General features: G+C 38.5%; 1 protein-coding gene across 5 annotated transcripts in view; it reads right to left on the minus strand.

The window, feature by feature from the left end:
• Nucleotides 1-2,983: 2,983 nt before the first annotated feature.
• LOC107102549 (phospholipid-transporting ATPase IB-like) overlaps nucleotides 2,984-23,391 on the minus strand; it is a 44,358-nt gene continuing 23,950 nt past the window's right edge. For 4 of the 5 annotated variants that reach the window (XM_015401918.1, XM_015401917.1, XM_015401914.1 and 1 more), the window contains 20 exons: nucleotides 22,983-23,081; nucleotides 22,818-22,863; nucleotides 22,564-22,604; nucleotides 18,496-18,569; nucleotides 18,154-18,223; nucleotides 17,398-17,525; nucleotides 16,982-17,093; nucleotides 16,527-16,695; nucleotides 16,312-16,439; nucleotides 15,146-15,223; nucleotides 14,975-15,063; nucleotides 14,706-14,750; nucleotides 14,472-14,547; nucleotides 14,197-14,385; nucleotides 10,016-10,065; nucleotides 9,860-9,929; nucleotides 9,694-9,778; nucleotides 7,214-7,353; nucleotides 4,750-4,888; nucleotides 2,984-3,186 (listed from right to left, as the gene is read on the minus strand). In XM_015401918.1, coding sequence (XP_015257404.1) covers nucleotides 2,999-3,186; nucleotides 4,750-4,888; nucleotides 7,214-7,353; nucleotides 9,694-9,778; nucleotides 9,860-9,929; nucleotides 10,016-10,065; nucleotides 14,197-14,385; nucleotides 14,472-14,547; nucleotides 14,706-14,750; nucleotides 14,975-15,063; nucleotides 15,146-15,223; nucleotides 16,312-16,439; nucleotides 16,527-16,695; nucleotides 16,982-17,093; nucleotides 17,398-17,525; nucleotides 18,154-18,223; nucleotides 18,496-18,569; nucleotides 22,564-22,604; nucleotides 22,818-22,863; nucleotides 22,983-23,081 — 2,016 coding nt within the window. In that variant the 3' untranslated portion in view covers nucleotides 2,984-2,998. The remainder of the gene's footprint in view (nucleotides 3,187-4,749; nucleotides 4,889-7,213; nucleotides 7,354-9,693; nucleotides 9,779-9,859; nucleotides 9,930-10,015; nucleotides 10,066-14,196; nucleotides 14,386-14,471; nucleotides 14,548-14,705; nucleotides 14,751-14,974; nucleotides 15,064-15,145; nucleotides 15,224-16,311; nucleotides 16,440-16,526; nucleotides 16,696-16,981; nucleotides 17,094-17,397; nucleotides 17,526-18,153; nucleotides 18,224-18,495; nucleotides 18,570-22,563; nucleotides 22,605-22,817; nucleotides 22,864-22,982; nucleotides 23,082-23,391) is intronic. The other variant, XM_015401915.1, reaches the window with a different exon arrangement.

A 23,391-nucleotide genomic window follows, 5' to 3' on the forward strand; every position in this document is an offset into this window, starting at 1 on the left:
CTTTGTTTAAGTGGAGAGGGCGGGTCTCTTCAGAAATTTGCGAAAATCCTCCACTATACCTTTAATTCCTTAGACTCCTGAGGAATTATTTACATCTTTATGACGGCTAGATTCCTCATTCAGATTAATTGCATTTTTAAAGCTGATTTCTCCAATCATCCCCCGATAGAACTGCAGTTCTTGGTGTTTTATTTTAGATTTTTTTAGGTTTGCTTTGGTAGCAAAGTCCGGTCATTATTTGGTAGAGCTTAGTGGTTTTAATAATAAATATAAGCACCTTATAATGTCGGCTACCAGTTCCTAATGGTTTTATCATCATCAACTGATGTATTAATTTTACCGTAGATCATCTTTCAATGTTAATCTTGAGAAATATGAATACATCAATCAAGCGATGAAAGATTTTTTATGCAAACTACATTTTGAGATTATAACCGATTGGTTTAACGCTTTATTATAGATCAATATATATTCTGATGGAACTTCAAGCACAAATCTGTAATGTTAAGTAAAATAATAATGAAGCCCAGTCAAAATCCATCCACCAAAGGAAAAAAAAAAAAAAGCGGACCACAGATCGCAGTTTTTCTTGATCTCTTTAAACGCTGACACACTCAAGTCCAAAACATCCCCAGTGATGTTCCAGCGCCTGATACAAATGGCAGCTAAAGGTCAACCTTGAGGAGTGATTTTGATAAGCAGCTTCTGTTTTCACTCATGTGCAGGTCAGGCCTTCAAACAGGCCCACATGTGTAAAGAAAGTGGACCTGGTGCGAGTTATTTTAAGTGAATGGCAGATAAGTGTTAAGCTGAGGATGGCATGGCTTTCATCTTCATCACGCACATCAAGAGCTCTCTGAAGTCGTCCCGGTAGACAAGCGGGATTAACACCACATGGATGCCTGCTTTTTTTCTGCCTCTGTTGAAATCTATGATTTCTAAGAAATCTTTTCTCAGAATATCACTATAAAGCTTTCTTGAATCAAATGGAATTAGATCAACTCACTGTCCACTCCTAGCCTTATTGTTGAGGTTTCTTGAATCTGATCCAACTGTTTGTCACGTTTGCAGCTGCTTTGGATAAACTACATGGAAGAAATAAAGAAACGTCCTCGTCTTCACAGTTCCATGAAATGTAATGAATTCAATTCTCTGTGTTTACGCCGCAGACTTCATATGCAGCCACTCAACCATTCAAGATGATTCTTCCTCTGTATGAAAACAGTTTCTTTGTTATACCTGCAAAACATAAATATAACTTAATTCCTGAGCAATCAGGTTTATAATCCCTGCTGAACATGTCAATAATAAACAGGAACAATATTTATTCACCATCTTACCCAAGCTCCTTCACATTAGCTATTAACCATACAGCAATGATCAAACTCTTAGTATATCAGAACTAAAAAAGAAATATATATATATAAACATATGATTGATCAGACTAGAGCAAAAGTTGCGTCAGTTTAGCCGAAACTAAAAGGTTTTATTAACTATATTTACTGAAAAAATAACATTTTCATAGTGGCCAACTCAGTTTACTCGGCCTTTCGGTGTCTTTGCATTCCTTTAACCCTGGGAACCTCAGGGCATTGCTTTCATTAAGTGTCAAATTTCACAAATAGTCCATTAATCTGGCCGAATGCAGGAATAAAAGAAATGATAGCACCAGTTTGCAATTAGACCAGTAATCATGACCAAATTAATTGCGTGGTGCTCAAATGAGCTCCCCTGTTAATCATATAAAGGGATCAGGCTGACCATGCTCCCAGGTAATGTAATTACTCTACAAGCTCACAGATCAGGATGCCCACCAACTGAGGCGCAGAAGCAAGGAAAATTACAAATTAAGCGTAGACCTCATCTTAATTTTTCGCTTTAAGACACACTTTGGGCCCACAAACTGATACCCATGCACATACTAATGCATTAGTGCAGAAAAAGAGGGGCTAAAAACCCTTTTTTTTAAACCAAGGACATTATGAATGTCCACAAGTGGAAATTTACAAAACTATGAAGTCAGCAGGCACCCTTTACTAGAGACCATCCGGTCTCTGTACAAGCAGAGCAGGAGTCTGGCCTGCATTGCTGACGCTAAGTCGGATCTGTTCCTAGTGCATGCTGCCCTCTGTCACCGGTCCGGTTTATATCCTTTATAGACAGGATTTCTAGGCGCAGCCTAGAGCTCCTGGCTTTTTGCAAATGATGAGATTCTTCTGGCTCCATTCTGCCAAGACCAACAGCATGCAGTTTGCAGTTTGCAGAGTGGCCTCTATGAAGATGAGCTTCTCCAAGTCTAAGGCCATAGTTCTCACCCAGGAAAGGGTGGCTTGTACCCTTTGGGTTCCTGCCTCAAGTGGAGGAGCTCAAGTATGTTGGGGTCCTGTTCAGGAGTGAGGGGAGAAGGAGGCAGGAGATTGATAGACGGATCAGTGCGGCTCCTGCTATAATGCAGACGGCAGTTTGTGATGGTGGAAAGAGGGCTGAGAGAAAAGGAACGTCCTATGTGCTCGTCCCCATTTTCACTTACCTGTGGTGAGTTGGACATAGTGGAAAAATTGCAAATGTTCTTTTGGAAAGTTAGCTTGTATCAGCAAACAGCAACTTTTAAACAGCCTGCACAAGGAGAAATGGGCTCGTGCACGCTCACTGTACCCACTCTCTCTTGGGAGTGGGTACAGGGTTGTGCATGAGCAATTTTTTTTAAAAAGATGGTCTTGTCAAAAATTCACAAAAATCCACCACTATACCTTTAAAAATACAAGAAGAATAAGTGTTAATAACTAACTAAATATCAAACCCAAAAAAGATGCAGACATATTGCTGGAATTCAATTAGATCAGAGAATAATTGTGTTTTTTCTTGTGATAGTAAAGAGCTCATCTCCATTTCTCAAAGGAGACATCAGAGACTTTAATTACCTCCACCTGCAAACACACAAAGAGTCCCACCCACCAATTTGACCGCAGACCACACCCCAGTTCTCACAGTAACCTGGTTAAGAAACACCCCACCACATAACTTCCTCCCATGGGAACACACCAAAGTCCCCAAGTGATAAACAAAGTGATGCAAGCGCAGGAGGCCGCCAGGAAGAAGAAGAGGAGGAGGGTTTACTCACATCGAGAGAGTCCTCGTTGACAATGATGAGGGACATGCCGTGTGTCACCAGGCGACAGGAGTAACCTGAGAGACAATACAGCAGAGGGGAGAGAGGAGGATGGGAGAGGGATTGGGTTTACTAAGATACAAAACAGAGCACCACTCAGATCAACTCAACCTCTGATCAAACAATGTGAAGGTAAAGAGAAGGTACACCCTCCTGAATTCGAAGAGGATTTGAAACTTTATGTCCAGATGCAGAAAAATCAGTGGAGACTTAAATTGAGGATAAGTTCAATTATCTGTTGCTCCTGATCAGATGGCTGGAAATTCATGAATCAAACCTTTTCTGAACAAAAAAAACAACAACACTTTTGTCAAAATTCACAAAACATTCAACTTAAAATGTTATTTTTTCCCATTTGCGTTTGGTTTTTAATGCAACGGTCTACTTGGAAATCTAACATTTACAGAAACACAATTATTTCTTTATTATCATTTGTTTTTTATGTTGAAATTGGTGGTGTGTGGGTGTCACGGGCTTTGAATTTTGAAGATGAAAGGGTTGGCTCAGATTTCGTTTCCTGGACATTATTACAAATTTCCTCAATTTTCAATTTGAGAACAAAATTTCTTGTTTTTGACTCTTGGATGCTTGTTGCTCTCTAATGAGATTTTGCTCTCACGCTAAAGGCAGCCTGCTTACAATCTTGCTTTGTTTCTCCCCAAAATACGTTTCTGCAGTCTGATTTAATGACTCCAGCAGAAACACCTCTTCCTGAATGAATCCTGCTCCTTGCTCCTTATTTGCTCCCTTCAGCTCTATGGGTATAACATAAAAAAAAAAAAAAAAACATGAAATAAAACCTGCAGGCAGAGAAAACTACCGTTGTGTGCTGGTACATATTTTTTTCAAATTCAGAATTATGTTCACCCCACTGTACAATACAATCTTTGAGTCTAGATTAAGTTAAACCACCCGAAGGGATGCAAAAAGGAATAAAAATGATTTGCACGGCAGTCATACTCTATACCAAAGTCACAGAAATACCCTTTGCAGAGAAGCAGTATATATTTGCATGTAATCCATTTTAAGCACGATATTTTAAAGTGACATTAATGATCCTACTCACACTGAACACTCGTTTTTTAGTCAAATAAATAAATAAATAAATAAATACTCCCCATATTAAAAATGCATCACAGGATCAAAATTCTGTAGTTTTTGGAGTTTTTAAGCCCCCTAACACTTCTTAGAATATTACAAACCGGTTTAGAACAATATTGATTCAGGTTTTCTTTAAAGGGGACTTTACGTTCTTTTCCAGTTCACTACTAATTGGCCATTTTTAGACAAACGTTTGTTCTCTTTTTCTGAACAGAATCTGACCACAAAACAAGAAAAACATTCCAAGATCTGAGGCATGATCAATTGTTTATTTTCTGTCCTGTACTTGTTAATTTTTCAGCAAGCTCCCTTAAATTAAATGTCAGAAACAAAGACTGAACAAGCAGGAAATCTGCAAAAGAGTCTAAAACATCTGAAAAAAGTATATGAAAAAAAAATGATGGGAAAAATTTTTTTTTTATTTAAACACAACACTCTATAATTGCATCAGTGCTTTTATTTGGTCATTTTCCTCTCACCTATATTAATGGCGGTCTCTTGTTTGTCTCCAGTAAGTACCCAGATCTTGATGCCGGCCCTCATCAACGTGGCGATTGTGTCTGGGACGCCGGCCTGCAGACGGTCCTCTATGGCTGTGGCTCCAAGCAGCATTAAGTTCTATTGGCAAACACAAAGAGCCAGAGGTAATTCTAGGAAAACAAATCTATAATGGCATAAAAGAGTTAATAAGGTTAAAATAAATCATATTTAGACTTTGATTTCAGCTTCCTGTATATGTGAACGATTCTGACATCACATAAGTCTAATTTGAGGACAAGGATACCAGACATTTTACATTTAAGTTGAGAAAACATCGAGCCAAGAAGTCAGTCATTATCCGTTCCCATGCGTGCTTTAATTTGTTCAATGCCTAAATGGTTGTGTGTCCTCATTAGACACCCCCACAGACACACAACTTAACACGACCCTGTTGTTGACTCGGGTTTTATGAGGCTTTTGGCACGCCAGTGCAGGTAATTGCCCTTGTGGTCAGAAGTTTCCTCCTCCTCCTGCTTCCTCTTTTTTTTCTCTCTCTCTCCTCACATACTTTTCTCACCTCAGCTCTCGCTGACAAATCAGTTGGCTTTCACACCCATTAGTTCAGCTCTCTCCTGAATCTTCCGTTTGGTTTTTAACCAGATGAGGGATCAGATGAGACAAACTTGAATTACAATGCTACACTGTACAAGAATAATCCGCATATGATCAAAAAGAAACATCAAAAACAAATCAGTGTAAAGCATGGATGGTATAAAGAATCAGTGGATCCCCTCTGCCATCTGCTGGTAAAAAAGCTCAGTGGTTTGTAAAGGATTCTGTCTCATATTTATCTGCAATCCAAAACTTTCGTTTAGATTTTCTTCATATTGTTTTTTTTATTCTCAAAAATCTTAAAATTCAAAATTAAGTGTTTTGCAGATATAAACACAACTCTTCATCACTAGAGCATTTTTTAATATTATAACGCCTCCCTTTAAAGTATTTTAGAAAGATTTTCTAATCGTTATGCCTACAAAACAACCTCATAACAAACATAACCACCTCACTCCCCCATGACAATCTAAAAACCTGGGTGTTCATGACAATAATAAACTGGACCGGAATCCTGTACAAGAACGCCAAGAGTCGCCTCCACCTCCTGAGGAAGCTGAGGTCCTTTGGAGTGAGCAGGCCCCTGCTTAAAACCTTCTATGACTCTGTGGTGGCTTCAGCCCTCCTTTACGCTGTGGTCTGCTGGGCCCCTGGCAGCGCAGAGCGGGATAGAAAGAAACTGAATAAGCTGGTGAAAAAGGCCATTTCTGTCCTGGGCTGCACTCTGGACTCGTTGGAGGAAGTAGCTGAGAGGAGGTTGCTGTCCAAGTTTACATCCATCATGGACAACACATTTCACTCCCTGCACCAGACTGTAGAGGAGCTGAGCAGCTCCTTTAGTGAAAGACTCTTACATTCCGTTTGTAAAAAGAAGCACTAACCCTACCACAGGTCATTCATCCCTGCTGCCACCAGATTTTACAATGCGGCACCATAACTGCAATAACTTGGTCAACTAATGTAAAATCACTATTTAATACCCTGGGCGATAACATTTGAAACAAGAGACTTCAGCTGTTATAGTTATCTCACTACCTCACTGTTGTTCCTTACCTGGGACCAATTTAAAGTACAACTTCAAATCCATATGTGTATAAGTTGCCTTATTGCTTTTTTTTCTTCTCGATCCACTGTATATATGTGGACATACTATGCACCCTTTCCTCCTTTTGACTATTGAGCCGACGTGACAAGGGAATTTTCTCACTGTGTGGTAAAATAAAGGCTATCTCATCGTATTTTAAAACATATAGACAAATAAACGTGGAAAAAGTTGCCTAGTCAAAAAAGAACCAAATTGGGGTTTTTATTGTTTTTGCTTCTCTTTTTTATCTACTTGTAAAACAGAAGACCAACTATAAAATAATTCCGGACACATGATCTCTTCAGGAACACACGGTGATGGCAGCATCATGCTATGGGCATTCTTCTCTTCAGCATGTAGTGCTAAAGTTGTTAGCGCTAATGTTGACATGAATGGAGCTAAACACAGGATGACCCTGGGACAATTTTCTTCATTGTCATAGCATGCATAATGCCTTTCTTTGTGAATCTAAAATTTAAGTTTTCTGCTGTAATGTGACAAAATGGGGAAAAGTTTAATGGCAAAAAATCCTTTTAAATGGCGTCATTAGTGGAAACATATACTCATACAGATTTGTTCTAACCATGCAAAATTGCACAAAAAATAATCCCTAAAAAGTTATGACAAAATTTATTCAATTAATCAAAAAAAAAAAAAAAACAAACTTTACAAAGCAATTTTATGAAGTCTTGCAGAAGCTCAGCTTTAAGCAATTCGACTTGAAGATCATCAACGCTCATTAGCCACAGATGAAAATGTGTTAATACCTTTTCCAGTAGTTCATAGCATTCCTCCAGTTTCTGAGCGCGGTCTTTGAGTTCGGTGCTGACGCGGTTGTATTCTTTCAACCACTCCTGATATGCGCCTTCTTCCAGGTCCACGTATGCAAAACAGAGCGTCCTTAGACCTGAGGGTGAAAGATAGGGAAGGGTTTATCATGCAGTAAACCTATAAGGCAATTACAGGTCTTCTCTGATACAACAGCATCGGAAAGAACAAAAACAGAGGAAAAACTGTTTTTTAATGCAACTTCATGAGATTGAGGGGAAGCTTTAAACTGTCAACATTTAATTAACTCTTTATAATGGCTTTATTCCTGATTTGACCATCCATCCATCCATCCTTCCAACAAGCTTATCTGATGTCGGGTTGCTAGGGTAGCAGCTTCAGTAGGGAAGCCCAAACAGCCCCCAGCGCCTCCGGGGGAATCCAAAGGCGTTCCCAGGTCAGCCGAGAAATATAGTCCCTCCAGCGTATCCTGGGTCTCCCTCTGGGTCTCCTCCTGGTGGGACATGCCTGGAACACCTCACCAGGGAGGCGTCCAGCAGACATCCTAACCAGATGCCCGAGCCACCTCAACTGGCTCCTCTCGACATGGAGGAGCAGTGGCTCTACTCTGAGTCCTCCCCAGATGACTGAGCTCCTCAACCTATCTCGAAGGGAGAGTCCAGAAACACTGCAGAGAAAACTCATTTCCGCTGCTTGTATTCATAGATGAAGGTAGGAAATTAGATCAACTGGTAAATGGAGAGCTTTTCCTTTTGGCTCAACCCTCTATTCACCACAACCTTCATTCTAAATCTTGTGTAACAAGAATATTTTTTTAAATGTTTCTTTAAAAGAAAAAGAAGGAAAGTCAATTATTTACTTCAATTAGAGATGAAGCAAAAGATTCCTGGACATTACTGTATCGTCTGCATATATTTGAACATTCCAATTTGGGTAGAATATCTGGTAAATCGTGATCAGTGCAAAATGTGCAAAATAAAAAGATAGAATTTCTTCATGTGTTTCTTTCCATGGTAGTGGGTGTGTGTTGCTGGGGTGATAAAATATTGGAATATTAATCATCATGTCCCCACAATTATCAAATAGTACTTTAGCCAGAAACGCACATCCCTAAATGCACTACAGTTACAAGTTCCTCTAGTGTCTTTAATTTCATGATTGTGTCATCTCCAAGAGCACACACAGCAGCTAGTGATGATTTATATCTGTGTTAATCTATTTATGTCAAGCATGACGCTTTTACTCACATAACAAGGTCTACAGTCAATTCATTCAACATCAAACATTGGCAAATACAACAAGCCCAGTTTAGGAGTCGGATTGGACCGTGAAAAAAAGAGATCGGTCCATCTCTAGTTCCAATTAGCGTACAAATAAAGAACCGGAGGAGAAACTTGGCAGAGCTTTGACAAGTTATATCAAGAACTTATCTCCAACGCATTTTTTCCCTCCAATTCTCCAATTTTATTTTGCCAGGCTCTAAAAGGCAGCTAGGTTAATACCGCGATCATCAAAGACATCTTTTTATGCAGGCCGAGCCCCTCCGGGCGCATTGCTGCCCCCCTCAGGACACTGGCTTGTGACATTAAATGGACATTACGCTGCCGAGCGTTATGCATAAATATGGCTGTCGTTTGACATAAGTTCTGGACTCATTATTAATACTCTATGTATACGTCCATTATTGAAAAACAAATAGAATGTTAAAGTATGGCAGCATTTTAGAAGATTCTGGGATGTCAGACATATACTGGCTAAATCGTCAAAAAATATATAATTTAGAGACGATAAATAAAGAACATTTATGCATATAAGAATGATACCAATTACCTTCTGAGAAAAACAGCGCTGTTTACCTACCCAGCACCTAACATTTGTCTGCGTAATACAGATTTATTATCAATAACGGCCATCTTTACTTCTTGTCTTTTTAAGGAAGCATCATCTAGCGCAGAAATCCTTAATTTCGGCCCTCCAGGAAAGGTACCCTGAATTGATTTTAGAAGTCTCTGGTTCCACATCTGGATCAAATGGCTCAATTGCCTCTTTAGTGTAGTCAAGTTCTCCAAAGTCCTGCTAATGACCTGATTATGTGACTCTGGTGTGTTGAAGCAGAAACAGATCTAAAGGGTGCAGGACAGCTGACATTAAGAACTAGAATGGAGCAACCCCCACATAATGAGTCTCTTTAAAAAGCTCAACTTGACAAAGCCATGGCTCCCACATAAAATAAATAGGTAATGTATTAAGGCCTCTGTAATGTGGTCCCTGGTTAACACCATCCATCGGATTTCTGCCAACATTGAACATTTCTGAGTTGCTCAGTTTTTTTTATGATACTAAAGTTGTTGTTTTTTTTCCTCCATTGTGTGTCAATATAAACAAAGTAGCTGCTTTTGAATAAATCTCCCACTTTTTTTGCATCTACATCAATTACAACCAGAGGAATCACTGATACCTTCAGTTGCAAACTGCTCCAAATGAGCGATGGTGAGATCTTTGTACTGAGACGCTTCCGTTAGCCGTTCGAAGATGACATTATCCTGAAAAAAAGAAGAAAATTGACTTTAAATTCAAGATTACTGATACATTTCAGCATGATAGCAACAACTGGATGAACATACCGCTCCTTTGCAGTAAAGCCGCAGCTTCCCAGTGGGCGTTCTCACCACCACAGACATGCGCTTGCGATTACTGTAGAATAAGCGAACATGGTTTCAATGGAATGTCCATTATAGGCACATTTATTTGTTTACTGGGATGTTTTAGGGAAGGATTACCTGGAGAACTCCAGAACGTTCAGTAGCTCAAAGGTCATCTCATTTCCTCTCTGAAACACAGACATTTTTTTTTTAGCTTCTACTCCTCCCCCTTTCAAAAGATATCAAAGTTTCACATATATTTGATTAAACTTTCCACACTTGGGATGATTTAGAGACATTTAAAAGCTGAATAAAGTCAAATTAGACAATGGTAGCAATTGTTAAATAGAACTTAAACCTTGGAACAAATGAATATCTGCAGAGTGTGGAGCTACCGGTACTTTTTATTCACTTTCTCAGTTCATACTTTTAAAACAAAAAGCTCTTTCAACTGAAGTTGTAAGTTATTTTTAATATATCCTCTCCAGCTTTTAACATTTACAAACTGAATATTTTTCCCATTTTCCTTTGCAACAGTCAGACTGGAAGTAGAGCATCCGGAAACATCACCATTTACTTCTTTCTGCAGACTCTGTATCATATTTAGGTCTGGAATTTGACTAGGCAATTCAAACAGCTGAATATGTTGGTTTCATATTGTTCTCTTGAGTTTTGGGGATCTTCCAACTGCTTTTCTGCATCGATCTTCCTGCATTTTCCAAATTAATATATAATTATACTATATTATTTAAAAGTATTGTTTAAATATTAATTCAAGCTATATAAATATTATTCTATAGATATAAAAATAAATAAAGGGATATGCGTAATGGAGAAAAACAATCCCAAAGAATGATATTGCTATTACTATTAGAGGGAGGAAACACTAACAATTTAACAGAAACTCGCCATGTGGAGTTAAGGTGTAAAATTTTGAAACGTTTTCAAATAATAGAAATTTATAAAAGAAAATTTGGGGTAATCCAAACAAATAACATCACACCTAAGGTCCCTGCAGTTAGCAGGTTTTGATGTGCATGTGATCGAGGAATAGTGTTGATTTAGGCCTGGGCAAAAAATCCATTCAATGAATTAATTACAATTTTTGTAGCAGGTGATTTAAAGAAAATTAAATCGACTTCTTTTTTTTTTTACAAGTGCAAATTTTTCCTCCCCTTTTTACTCTGACTGCTACGATGACGTGACTTTTGGCGCTTATCAAAACGCATTACTACCCAAATACAAGTTTAGTAGGAGGATGGAGGATGGGAGCTGGGGGATCAGTTATATCGATGAGCTGCAGCCCAGATAGCAGAAACGGCAACGAATAGAGGCTTGTAAACATTAGGGTTTATTTATGCGGTTGTATTAGAAGAAATGGGGTTGTGTATTGAAATGCATATTTTAAAACGATCAGAAAAGGTTCTCGGTCCAGCTAGCAGTCAAAATAAGCATGGCTGCCAATAAAAGCGGCACAGTAGTTATGCTTTCCTTAATAATTAAGGGGGGCGGAATCGGAAAACAAAAATCGGAACTCGAATTGAAAAAAAAAAAAAAATTGCAGATTATATTTTTCGGACATATCGCCCAGCCCTACGTTGATTAAAGGGAAGATTATACTTCTGCAACCGCACACATCAAATGTTGCTTGGGTCTGGTCGCAAAACCAGTTTTGCTGGTATGCTTTTGGACCGTCGGTCTGGAATTTCTAGGGACCTCGCGGGAACTTTGAGTTGGAAAGGCATACCAAGGACCAATCACATCTGCTTTCTGTCTGTGCACTTCTGCTTGAGGTCTGTGTGCGTTTGCGACCGGCCGCCGCGTAGTCAGGATTTTTTTCAGGTGCACGACAACGGTTGCAGAACCTCTGCGTGGGGGGCGTGGTCGAGCACAGAGACAGATTTGACTGTTGCAGAGGCTATGCGTCAGAAGCATAAATTGGCCTTTATTTTTTCTGAGTGTCTTTAAGTTACATCTGTTTTAGTAAAGACTGAGCGAATATATATTACCAACTAGAGTGAAAATCCCTTTTAATTTGGGAAAGTTTTCAGATTTAAAAAAAAAAAAAAAAAAGCAAAATGGTTTGTAATTCTTCAAAGGATGTTGTGTTCAGGTTCAGGTATGTAGCTTACTAAAAATGTCAAAATTGAAACCAAAATCGTGGCTGAGATTATTAACCAGCTTACAGCATCGATGATGACGGAATGAGGGGTCCTGGCTGTGAAGACGAAGCCCAGTCCTTTGGCAGCTTTGACCAGAGCTCCTTCGTCCGGAGAGGAGGCCTGGTAAATGATCTGGTTGTCCTCTCTCTCTGGTACAACAGTGTGGCACACTGCCATCATGGTCAGGAACTCGCAGATCTGAGGTGATGTCGGCTGGAAAAGCGTAAAATGAAAAAAAAAATAAAGCCTTCCACTGAAACCGTTTAGTTTAGAGCTTATTTATCCATAAGAGAAAATCTTACATGATTCTTTTCGATGTTTTGAATGAGACTCGGGTCATCAAACTCTGCCGAGCTATTGCTGCTGGACGGCAAGTTGCTGAGAGAGAACAAAATAACATTTTTTAGACAGAAATAAAATAATTTACACATTACAAAGCTTCATTTAATGCTCCATTTAAAGCATACGCATACAGTTAACGATTTGCTAGACAAAACAAACAAAAAAAAAGGCAGAAAGCTCAGAAGCGACGCACCTGAAGTCCTCCATTGAGCGGTCACAGTCAAGATCGGGGAAGTGGCTGCAGTTATGAATGAGGTTGCATTGAAAAAGGAAAACATGCAATTAGTTGATTAATGCAGAAACAGCTCAGCCTTAATTAGGTTAGTCTGTTACATAATGCAGAGCAGTGAAACAGCAGAAGTTTGTTTATCAGCATTCTGAGCTCATATTCTCTTATCGGGATCCTCGTTTTACAGGTAAACTCCGGATGCAAAAGAGGTGTTTAAATAAAGGATGACTGACCCGTACGTGATTCCTGCTATGGTGCACTTCTTAAAATGCATGACGTTACAGGTGAGAGTTCCTGTTTTGTCAGAAAAGAGGTATTTCACCTGGAAAAAGACAGACACAGCATAACTTATTGTGCCACCTGTAGTTTAGAGGGGTTTTATAGAGGGGGGGTGAGGAGCTGACCTGACCCAGTTCTTCATTCAGATTGGATGTTCGGGCCATGGCCGGCGTGTCCGTCTCTGAGTAGTACATCTCAACATCCTGAGGGGAAGATACAACAACCCCCTATCAGGTATACTTCATTTAAATGGGGGCCTTGCAAAAAAAGCAACTTTTGAGATTTTTATTTATAATTAACAAAATTTAAAACATCAATAATTTTACCTCTACTTCACAACTATGTAGTAATGACTGAAGCATTTTATTGCATAAAATCCCAATAAAAGTATTACATGATTATAACTAGGCCAGGGCAAAAAACAATCGATTCAATTAATTATTTACAATTTTTTTGTTGCGGGTGATTAAAATAAAAAATATATATATATATTTTTGTCTAACGCTGCAGTATTATGCCCACTGTGCAGTTCAGCAAGTGACATCATGGCTTGCAGTGAGAGCGGGAAGTTAGTCCTTAAAAAAAAGGATAAACCATCCGTTGTTTTTTAACTGGTTTGGGTTTGCTGTGACAGACATTGCACCTACAGCTTGAAGGTGATTATGACAAATATACCAAAAATTTACCGGAAATATTTGTGGAAGCTAGGGTAGTTAGGAAGACGGTAAGCATTAGCAATAAGGATGGGACTTTTCTGATTGTAAAAAAAATGAATTAATATGGCAACTTTCTCATCATAGAACGTTTTCATTACGAATATGCTAGATTACTTTTTATCTGTGGACCCTTACGGACAAAAGGAATATAAACAATCTAAGATTTGATTCATAATATGGCCTCAGGATTGCTTCAAAGGCAGAAAATCTGAGCTTTATTTTAAAAAATCTGATTTAATACTCTGCTATATCTTTATTACGGTAATTGTGCTTTTGTGCTCATAGTGTCCATTAAATTAACTCGAATTTAGGAGAATCTAAGCTCTCTAAGGATGTATAACATGTCTATATTTGTAAAAGTTTAAGTGGGGTTATTTTCAAGTGAAATGCTGGGTTTAATCTAAATATGCACAACAGAGCACCGGCAATTGGGTGGATTAAATAGTATGGGGAAAAGTAAAAAAAAAAAAAAAAAAAAAAAANATGGTTTGTAATTCTTCAAAGGATGTTGTGTTCAGGTTCAGGTATGTAGCTTACTAAAAATGTCAAAATTGAAACCAAAATCCTGGTTGAGATTATTAACAAGCTTACAGCATCGATGATGACGGAATGAGGGGTCCTGGCTGTGAAGACGAAGCCCAGTCCTTTGGCAGCTTTGACCAGAGCTCCTTCGTCCGGAGAGGAGGCCTGGTAAATGATCTGGTTGTCCTCTCTCTCTGGTACAACAGTGTGGCACACTGCCATCATGGTCAGGAACTCGCAGATCTGAGGTGATGTCGGCTGGAAAAGCGTAAAATGAAAAAAAAAATAAAGCCTTCCACTGAAACCGTTTAGTTTAGAGCTTATTTATCCAGAGAAAATCTTACATGATTCTTTTCGATGTTTTGAATGAGACTCGGGTCATCAAACTCTGCCGAGCTATTGCTGCTGGACGGCAAGTTGCTGAGAGAGAACAAAATAACATTTTTTAGACAGAAATAAAATAATTTACACATTACAAAGCTTCATTTAATGCTCCATTTAAAGCATACGCATACAGTTAACGATTTGCTAGACAAAACAAACAAAAAAAAAAGGCAGAAAGCTCAGAAGCGACGCACCTGAAGTCCTCCATTGAGCGATCACAGTCAAGATCGGGGAAGTGGCTGCAGTTATGAATGAGGTTGCATTGAAAAAGGAAAACATGCAATTAGTTGATTAATGCAGAAACAGCTCAGCCTTAATTAGATTAGTCTGTTACATAATGCAGAGCAGTGAAACAGCAGAAGTTTGTTTATCAGCGTTCTGAGCTCATATTCTCTTATCGGGATCCTCGTTTTACAGGTAAACTCCGGATGCAAAAGAGGTGTTTAAATAAAGGATGACTGACCCGTACGTGATTCCTGCTATGGTGCACTTCTTAAAATGCATGACGTTACAGGTGAGAGTTCCTGTTTTGTCAGAAAAGAGGTATTTCACCTGGAAAAAGACAGACACAGCATAACTTATTGTGCCACCTGTAGTTTAGAGGGGTTTTATAGAGGGGGGGTGAGGAGCTGACCTGACCCAGTTCTTCATTCAGATTGGATGTTCGGGCCATGGCCGGCGTGTCCGTCTCTGAGTAGTACATCTCAACATCCTGAGGGGAAGATACAACAACCCCCTATCAGGTATACTTCATTTAAATGGGGGCCTTGCAAAAAAAGCAACTTTTGAGATTTTTATTTATAATTAACAAAATTTAAAACATCAATAATTTTACCTCTACTTCACAACTATGTAGTAATGACTGAAGCATTTTATTGCATAAAATCCCAATAAAAGTATTACATGATTATAACTAGGCCAGGGCAAAAAACAATCGATTCAATTAATTAATAAAAAAATGTTGTTGCGGGTGATTAAAATAAAAAATATATAGGCCTATATATATTTTTGTCTAACGCTGCAGTATTATGCCCACTGTGCAGTTCAGCAAGTGACATCATGGCTTACGGTGAGCGTGGGAAGTTAGTCCTTAAAAAAAAAAAAAGGAATTAAACCATCCGTTGTTTTTTAACTGGTTTGGGTTTGCTGTGACAGACGTTGCACCTACAGCTTGAAGGTGATTATGACAAATATACCAAAAATTTACCAGAAATATTTGTGGAAGCTAGGGTAGTTAGGAAGACGGTAAGCATTAGCAATAAGGATGGGACTTTTCTGATTGCAAAAAAAAATTAATTAATTCATGTGGCAATTTTCTCATCATGAAACGTTTTCATTACAAATATGCTAGATTACTTTTTATCTGTGGACCCTTACGGAACAAAAAGGAATATAAACAATCTAAGATTGGATTTATAATATGGCCTCAGGATTGCTTCAAAGGCAGAAAGTCTAGGCTTTATTTTTTAAAATCTGATTTAATACGCTGCTATATCTTTATTAATTGTGCTTTTGTGCTTATAGTGTCCATTAAATTAAGTTGGTGGTTGAATTTAGGGGAATCTAAGCCCTCCAAGGATGTATAACATGTCTATATTTGTAAAAGTTTAACTGGGGTTATTTTCAAGTGATCTGCTGGGTTTAATCTAAATATGCAAAACAGAGTGCCGGCCATTGGGTGGATTAAAGAGTACGGGGATAAGCAAAAAAAATAAATAAAAAAATTGAGATTTTATTTTTAGGCCATATCGCTTAGCCCCAATTCTAAGAGTTGATGATAAAAATCCAGATGAATCATACCCAGTTAATAAAGAGGGCCTGTGTGAACTTCACCACCTCCAGAGTAACTAGCAGGCTGATGGGGATCAGGTTGTTGTAGAGGATGATGAACGTCAGCAGGTTATATGCAAAGTTAAGGGAGATGTCACCTAGAAGAAGAAGAAGAAGCTGCATTTGTTCCCCTAACTTTATGCAGACTAGATCCACTGATCTGTGATGTTTGCGTCTGCTCTCACCGGCCCGCGACAGGTACCAGCAGGCTTCATTCGTGTGCTTCTTATTCCAGATGGCGGCGCCCACTGAGCTGATGAGCGCCATGACCAGCAGGATGCCGAACAGGACCAGGATCTGCATGTTGGTCACCCGTTCCACGTTGGAGCGTTTCAACGGCACCTTGGTGGAGTTCTGAACAAAGAATCATTTCATTATGTATGAAGCAAAAAAGGCAAATAACACCTTTTTACATCTCTTTGCTTAGGGAAAATTTTCATTCATGAAAACTAATCAAGAAAAGCATTGAGTAAATTCTAAAACAACTCCCTTGGTACAAAATGGTAGATCATAGATAATCAAAGCTCTGGCTTTAAAAAAAGGCTTCATCTGGTGAATAAACTAAGTAAATGTCAGCCTTTGCTCTAAATTCAAACCCTTTCTTCTCTTGGTTCTTAGAAAGCTCCAAGATTTGACTTACCTGCATTAATTTGGAGTCGTGGCCCGTATAGACAACGATTCCCACGACCCACTGGGTGTTCCTGAGTTGGGCTCCACGGAGCAACACTTGGTCTGGACCCAGAGGAGCTGGACTAAGGAAAAATATATCGAAGAAGTTTGTTACATTAATGGAAATTTATGAGATTTAATTGTTAACATTGGCTGGTTTAACTGCATGCCTGTTATTTTCTTATGCCAGATGTCGGGATGCTCTGAATTTCAGTTTCTTAAAGAATCCAAATGAGTAAATCTGAATACCTACCGTTTTTTTGGCTGATCTTCAAGCACAATTTATTATTTTACATTCATTTTTACCCTGACCAGGTAAATAAGAAACAATTTAAATCATATCTCTCTTGGTAGAACAACTGCTGCTAAGACCTGTGAGTGTCTCACTTCTGGTTCTGCAGGCGCAGGGTGCCAGTGAAGTCGTACAGGTGTCTGTTGGGGCCTTCGCACTCCAAATGACCCGACAGCGCCATCAGATCCTCCAGGGTCTGAAAACCAGCTGTCAGGGAAAGACCCTGGATGTAAAGGAAACAAGGATATCTAAGATAAGGAACATTCATGACGAACAAAAACAGAACTAAAGTCTGAAAAGATTTCAGTAACAGATAATAATGCAAAGTTCCTGCTTCACTTCTAATTATTTATTTTGATACTGGAAGATTTTAACCAATAATCAACAAAGGACATAAAAAAAAAAATGTTTATTTCAAAACATCTAAACTTTGCAAGAATTAAGTTGTCCGTTTCTACGGACGATAAGTGAAAGGAACAACGGATGGATTGAACAAAGAGAAAACTTTCTTTTAAATCAAAGGGGGGCCCACCACAGAATATTTGGGAACCAGTGAATGAATGGATGTATTGATGGATGATTGGGAAAAACAATCAAAATTGGAAATATTTGTTATCATAATTCAAGACTTTATCCATAACTGTGTATCAATCCCATCAATATGTAGAAAAAGCTGGCTGCTTCAGTGAATTATTCTAAAAAAAATATAAAAAAAAATGTGGGAGAAAATGGGCTTTAGGGAATCAATGGTTGATCCTGCAAATGTCTTTCCAACATTTTTTTTTACTGTCAATGTTACAAACCAAAATATAACAAGGGCAGCCAAACAGATTTATTTAATTTTTTTTTACCTGTCTGATCTTAAGGTTGGTTTCTCCATCCAGGTTAGACGTCTCGATGTAGCACATGGCCTGTGGCTCACTGCAGAAAGGAGGAAAAAGATAAAAATAGAATGCAAAAAAAAACTACAAATCAGTTAATATATGGGTCATTTATAAGTTTCATATAAAAACATCTCTAATAACACCTTGGTCAGCAAAAAAATTCACAATCATTTACATCTAACTGATCATAAACAGAATAATTTTTGGTCAAGAGTAAAAATGATGGGTAAATTAACAGACATTAATGAAGAAATAGTATCAGAAGAAACACATGTTTATGTTGAGTCACACACAGACAATGTAGTCTACCTGGAGGACAAAATAACCATGTCAGCTGGAAGATGCTGGCCATTGGTCACCTTCACTAGGTCTCCTACTGCCACCTGGTGGCCAGGATGCAGCAGAGCAGCAGAAGGAGTGAGGGGAACAAGAGCCCGTATGTGGGGGGGTAGGGGGAGTGGGTGGAGAGTAAAGAGAGGAGAAAAGATGCAGGTTAATCAGTGACCAGAAAGAATGCAGCCATCAGAGAGAAAAGACTTGTAACATCATGACAGCAAGCACAGCGGTGCACTGCTTTAGCGGATCAGGTTAGACTGCAGCAGTTTCACACGAAGGAAACATGAAGTTTGAAGAGAAAACTGGTGAAAAAGAGAAGTTTCTCTCTTTTCGTTTAACTCAGCCAAGCAAAGCACATTGCGAATCTGAAAGCAACAATAATAAACCGTCCATTATGGACCTATAACTCTAAAACAGATTTAAATAACTGAAAGCAAGTCATTTTTTTCTCGTGTTTTTTTAAGGTTTTCCAAAAGGAAAAACTGTTGCAATCCCTTTAGGAAACAAGAGCCTGTAGACAAACTAAAACAGACCACTAAGCATGGGACAAACCTCCTTTTAAAGCAGCACAAAGAGGCAAAAAATGCTTGTTTTCACAGATCCTTTAGAAATTCCTCTACTCCCACCGGCTTAACGTGTGTATTTAGCAAATACCTACTCACAAAAAAGTCTCCAAACATTTATCTAGTCAATATGAAAAAATAACCAGTTATTGGGTAAAATGAGCTGGAATGGCAGTTTGCATTAATTCCCTCACTTGTTCTGAAACATGAAGCCTAAATCCTGACAAACACACCTGTCACCCACACACTGTAACGAGGACCCAGCTCTGACTTGATGCGACCTAATGGAGCGAAGCGGTGCACAGCTGAGCCCAGCTAATGACCATGTCCAATAAGGAGCCCAAATCTTAGGAAAATGAGTGCAGTCACCAACTCACATCTAATAACTAATAATAATTAGAAATGTAATATCTATTGTTCATTTACTATAGGGAAATACAGCAACTAGAGATCAACTGGTAACGTTTTTCACAAAGCCAATGCTGATTATTTTACCATAATTCCAACTTATCACAGATACGTACGGCCGATATATCTTTCTCTTCCTGCAATTACATGCTTAAGGTGATAAATGTTACACAAGTATTGATTTATGCAAAAAAAGGAAAACAGAGGGAGCGGCAAAGCATGCGCTACATGCAGCTGAGTGCACTAATAAGAGCATGCAGCAATCAGCCGATGCAAGAAAAAAACGCTTAAATCAGCCATTCGACGCATTGGTCAATCTCTAACGCCAACTTCCACTTTCACCAGCGACCATCTTTAAAGTACATCCTATTATTGTAGAGCATTCCTACACTGAAAGGAATGGATACAAATATAACCTATAAGTTGAGTAGATTTATTCACTCTGGGGAAAATCATATGTCAACAACAAAATTCTTTCTGGCACATTTATTATGACATTTTTGGAGTAATTAATAATTTATAGGACGTAGATAGGCCCCTAGATAGAAACTCTATCATAACACTCTTGCTTTGAATCCCCCAAAGCGGCTGGAGCAATCAAGAAGGATCTTTGATTATCACTCATCTACAGTCAAGTATATAACTATAAGATCTTTAGCTCCAGAAACTGAGGCCTCGGATTGATGATTTTTTATTTGGTAGAACTTTTTACGCAAAAAATAAATTAACATTTAGAAAGGTGGCTATGGATTTGGAAAAATTGAGATAATGTGAATTATGAACCCTTTCTATGTTAACTTGATCAATTGTTTTGGTTGTTCTTTTCAAGGTTATTATTGTTAATGAAGATTAATAAAATAACGAAAACTAGAGTTCAAAAACATTTTGGTTTACTGAAAAAATTAAAACCAGACCTTGCAAAAAAAATTAAAAACTGATACCTGAACTGTAATAAAAGTTTCCAAAACGAATTAAACTAAATAAAATTGTAAGAGAAAAATGTGCTAAGTTTTTATTTGTGTCTTTATCAAAACGCATTAATATGAGATGATCTTTATGGTTCCTGTTTAAGCTTTTTTTCTGCTGTAAGGCAGTCAGGTCATTTGTGTTACTGCAGAAGTCTGTCCTTATCTAGGATTTTATTTCTACTATTATTTTTCTTTTTTAGTCTTGCGCCCAGTATGCAGGTCTAATTACATAAATGATTAAAACCATAACTAATAAAATAAAAAGTAAACAAAGCATTTAAAAAAACAAGAACTAAATAAATACTTAAAATTAACTAATTAAAACTAAAATAGAATTGAAAATCAGAATTTCAAAATAAAAAAAAAATAAAAAAAGTTTCAAAACTTTTTTAACCTTGGTTCTATAAAGAGTCTAAACAATCAAACTTTTTTAATTTTATCGCAGGGGTCGAGTGGCCTAAATTGGCAGTAGCCAGACTGATATGTGTAGAACTGAATTCAGTTCTATGTTATCAATCTGGGATGGCTGCTGTTCAGTCTGTCCGTGAAAAGGAGGGATGTTTAGTATAATACTTTGAGCTGATTGCGTGACGTGCCAGCTAGTACCTGCCTTCCATAAAGCTAGAAAAACACTGTGCAATTTTTTGCCCTTTTTGGGCCAATTCTCCAATAGGGCCGAGTTTCAGCCTCATCATGCGTCCTGCGACATGTTGATAAGGAATCATGAGGTCAGGAAAAAAATCGAACATGTTTTAAATTCAGTCAGCCGCCGTGAGGTGTTTGTGTGTAAATCCTGCTTTTGAAGCAGAGCTACGAGTGTCTACGAGCCAATTTACCAGAACATCACACACTGCGCATGTGTAAGCAAGGGAGTTCTTCTAACAGATTGACGAGTCCGACCAGCGCCATCTCTCGGTGTCCAGCGTGTTGTTTCAAATCAGAAACTCTGCGATTTAGTTGTACAGATTGAGCTGTAGCTGAGTACAACGGATGAAAACGTTGCACAGTGTATTCCCGGCTTAATAAACTTTCAGCTAATCGTAACAGTGAATCGTGACGTTTCGTAAGCTGATAAATCAAACTTTTCCCAAATCCTGTCTGAAGAAAGGCACAGACATCGTTCCCATCCACAAATGCACAAAGTGCTTCTGTTTGCTCCTTTTTTAAACGAGAAATTGTCGCCATTTTAGCTAAAACTGAATCAATTGCAGTATAGACAGGTGAGTTCTCAGCACAGCCATGTTTGTAATGCCCCAGCAAGGCCCTTCTGACTGTCATTCCTGTTATGCCCCGCCCCTAAAAACACTGCTGGCATATCATTGGTCCGACTTGCTGGTTGTTACGAGACGGACATATTAGCAGGAGTCTTTCAAGATGGATTTATTGTTAGACTGAAAACTCAGATCTAGCTGAACAAGGTTAGTTTCCCAAAGCCCTTGGAAGAAAACCAGCCCCACAGCATCATAGATTGTCTACTATACCTTAAGATAGGAATGTGTTGCTTTTCACATGTTTATTCTTTATTTCTGGTGAAATCCACCAGTGTTTGTCGCCTGGAAGCTGAATTTAAAGATATAAAAAGTCACGTGTGCTTGCCTGTGCTGCATTTAAAGTCCCACAAACAACATTTCCAACGCTGACAAATGTTTACAATTACATCCTTGTTAGAAACTTCCAAAATAACAGGTTGCCATGTAGACTTTCTGACCCCAAGATGCCAATCTTTCTTGTAGTGTCTGGTTGCATTATAAATGTTGTAGCTCTTAGCTATATGGGCGAGTTTGGGTGATCAGCTGCTTTCTTATAGCCATTTAGTGCCAACATTAAGATCAAAACACACCAGAAAATACTCAACCCAGCTTACCCTTTATGAATAATAGATATTTGTGTAAAACTGTACTGGGATTTATAGAAATTAACTTTTCTTTTTTTTTTTACTATTCATTATGAATGATCTTTTCCACAAACTGTATTATCTCATAGTGGTGTTTCAATCATTTGTGCCAAAAAGATGCAGCAAACAGAGGCGTACAGGTGAGAGTGAAATCACAAGCGTGATAAATGAGACGGCAGCAGTCGCGCGTATGTGATGATAGTGATACCTGCTTCCAGATGATCGTCTGCCAAGCTCCGTTCCGCAGCACTGAGAGACAAGGACAACACAGCCATCAGTCAGCCTTATGGAGAGACTCTCATACAGTATTCATGGCCTCTAAACTTTTGTCTTTTTTTTGTGTGCGTTGGCCTGAGTGCCCTGTAATGCTATAATGGCCGACAAACAACAGTCATTCATCCAGCCATGAAAGGAAAACAAAACCCAGGCAAACAGACGCTCATGGAAAACCGCTCAATATACCTGTCGTCTTCTTCTTGTTCACTGTGTTGTCCGCTTTGTGTCTTTTCTGCAACAAGGCAAGCAGAGAAGAAGTTTTGGTATAAAAATATTGAAGCAGTGAAGCATTAAAAACTTGCTCCGGAAGCCGATTTACTATCTTGATGTTGTCCATGCTGAGGTACTCACATAGTCCTCTATGATTTCTTTAATTCCCGCCACAGTGAGGATGAAAATGAGCGGCACCAGAGTGGTGTAGCGTCCGGTCGGTGATACATCAGGGATTTGCTAATGAGAACCGATAAAACAACTTACATTTATGTCTGTATTGATGGACAGCATAGAGGAAGTAAAACTTTTAGCAAAGATGGACTATTCTAGAAATAACAACCAGAACAGCTCTCTGCTTCTAAAAAATACTGATTTAACTTGTACAATGAAGACTCCAGTTTCACAAATATGTCAGAAAAGAGGCTGATAATGTAATAGATCCTTGGAAAAAAAACAGGAAATGGGAAAAAAATGGAAAAGAAGGAATCTAACAGTCAGAATGGGTTCTAGTTTTTTTGTTTCCTTTCTACTTAATTTGGCTTTTCTT

Source organism: Cyprinodon variegatus, unplaced genomic scaffold (assembly GCF_000732505.1).
Source record: "Cyprinodon variegatus isolate N-32 unplaced genomic scaffold, C_variegatus-1.0 Scaffold1273, whole genome shotgun sequence".
In the NCBI taxonomy this organism is placed as follows: Eukaryota; Metazoa; Chordata; class Actinopteri; order Cyprinodontiformes; family Cyprinodontidae; genus Cyprinodon; species Cyprinodon variegatus.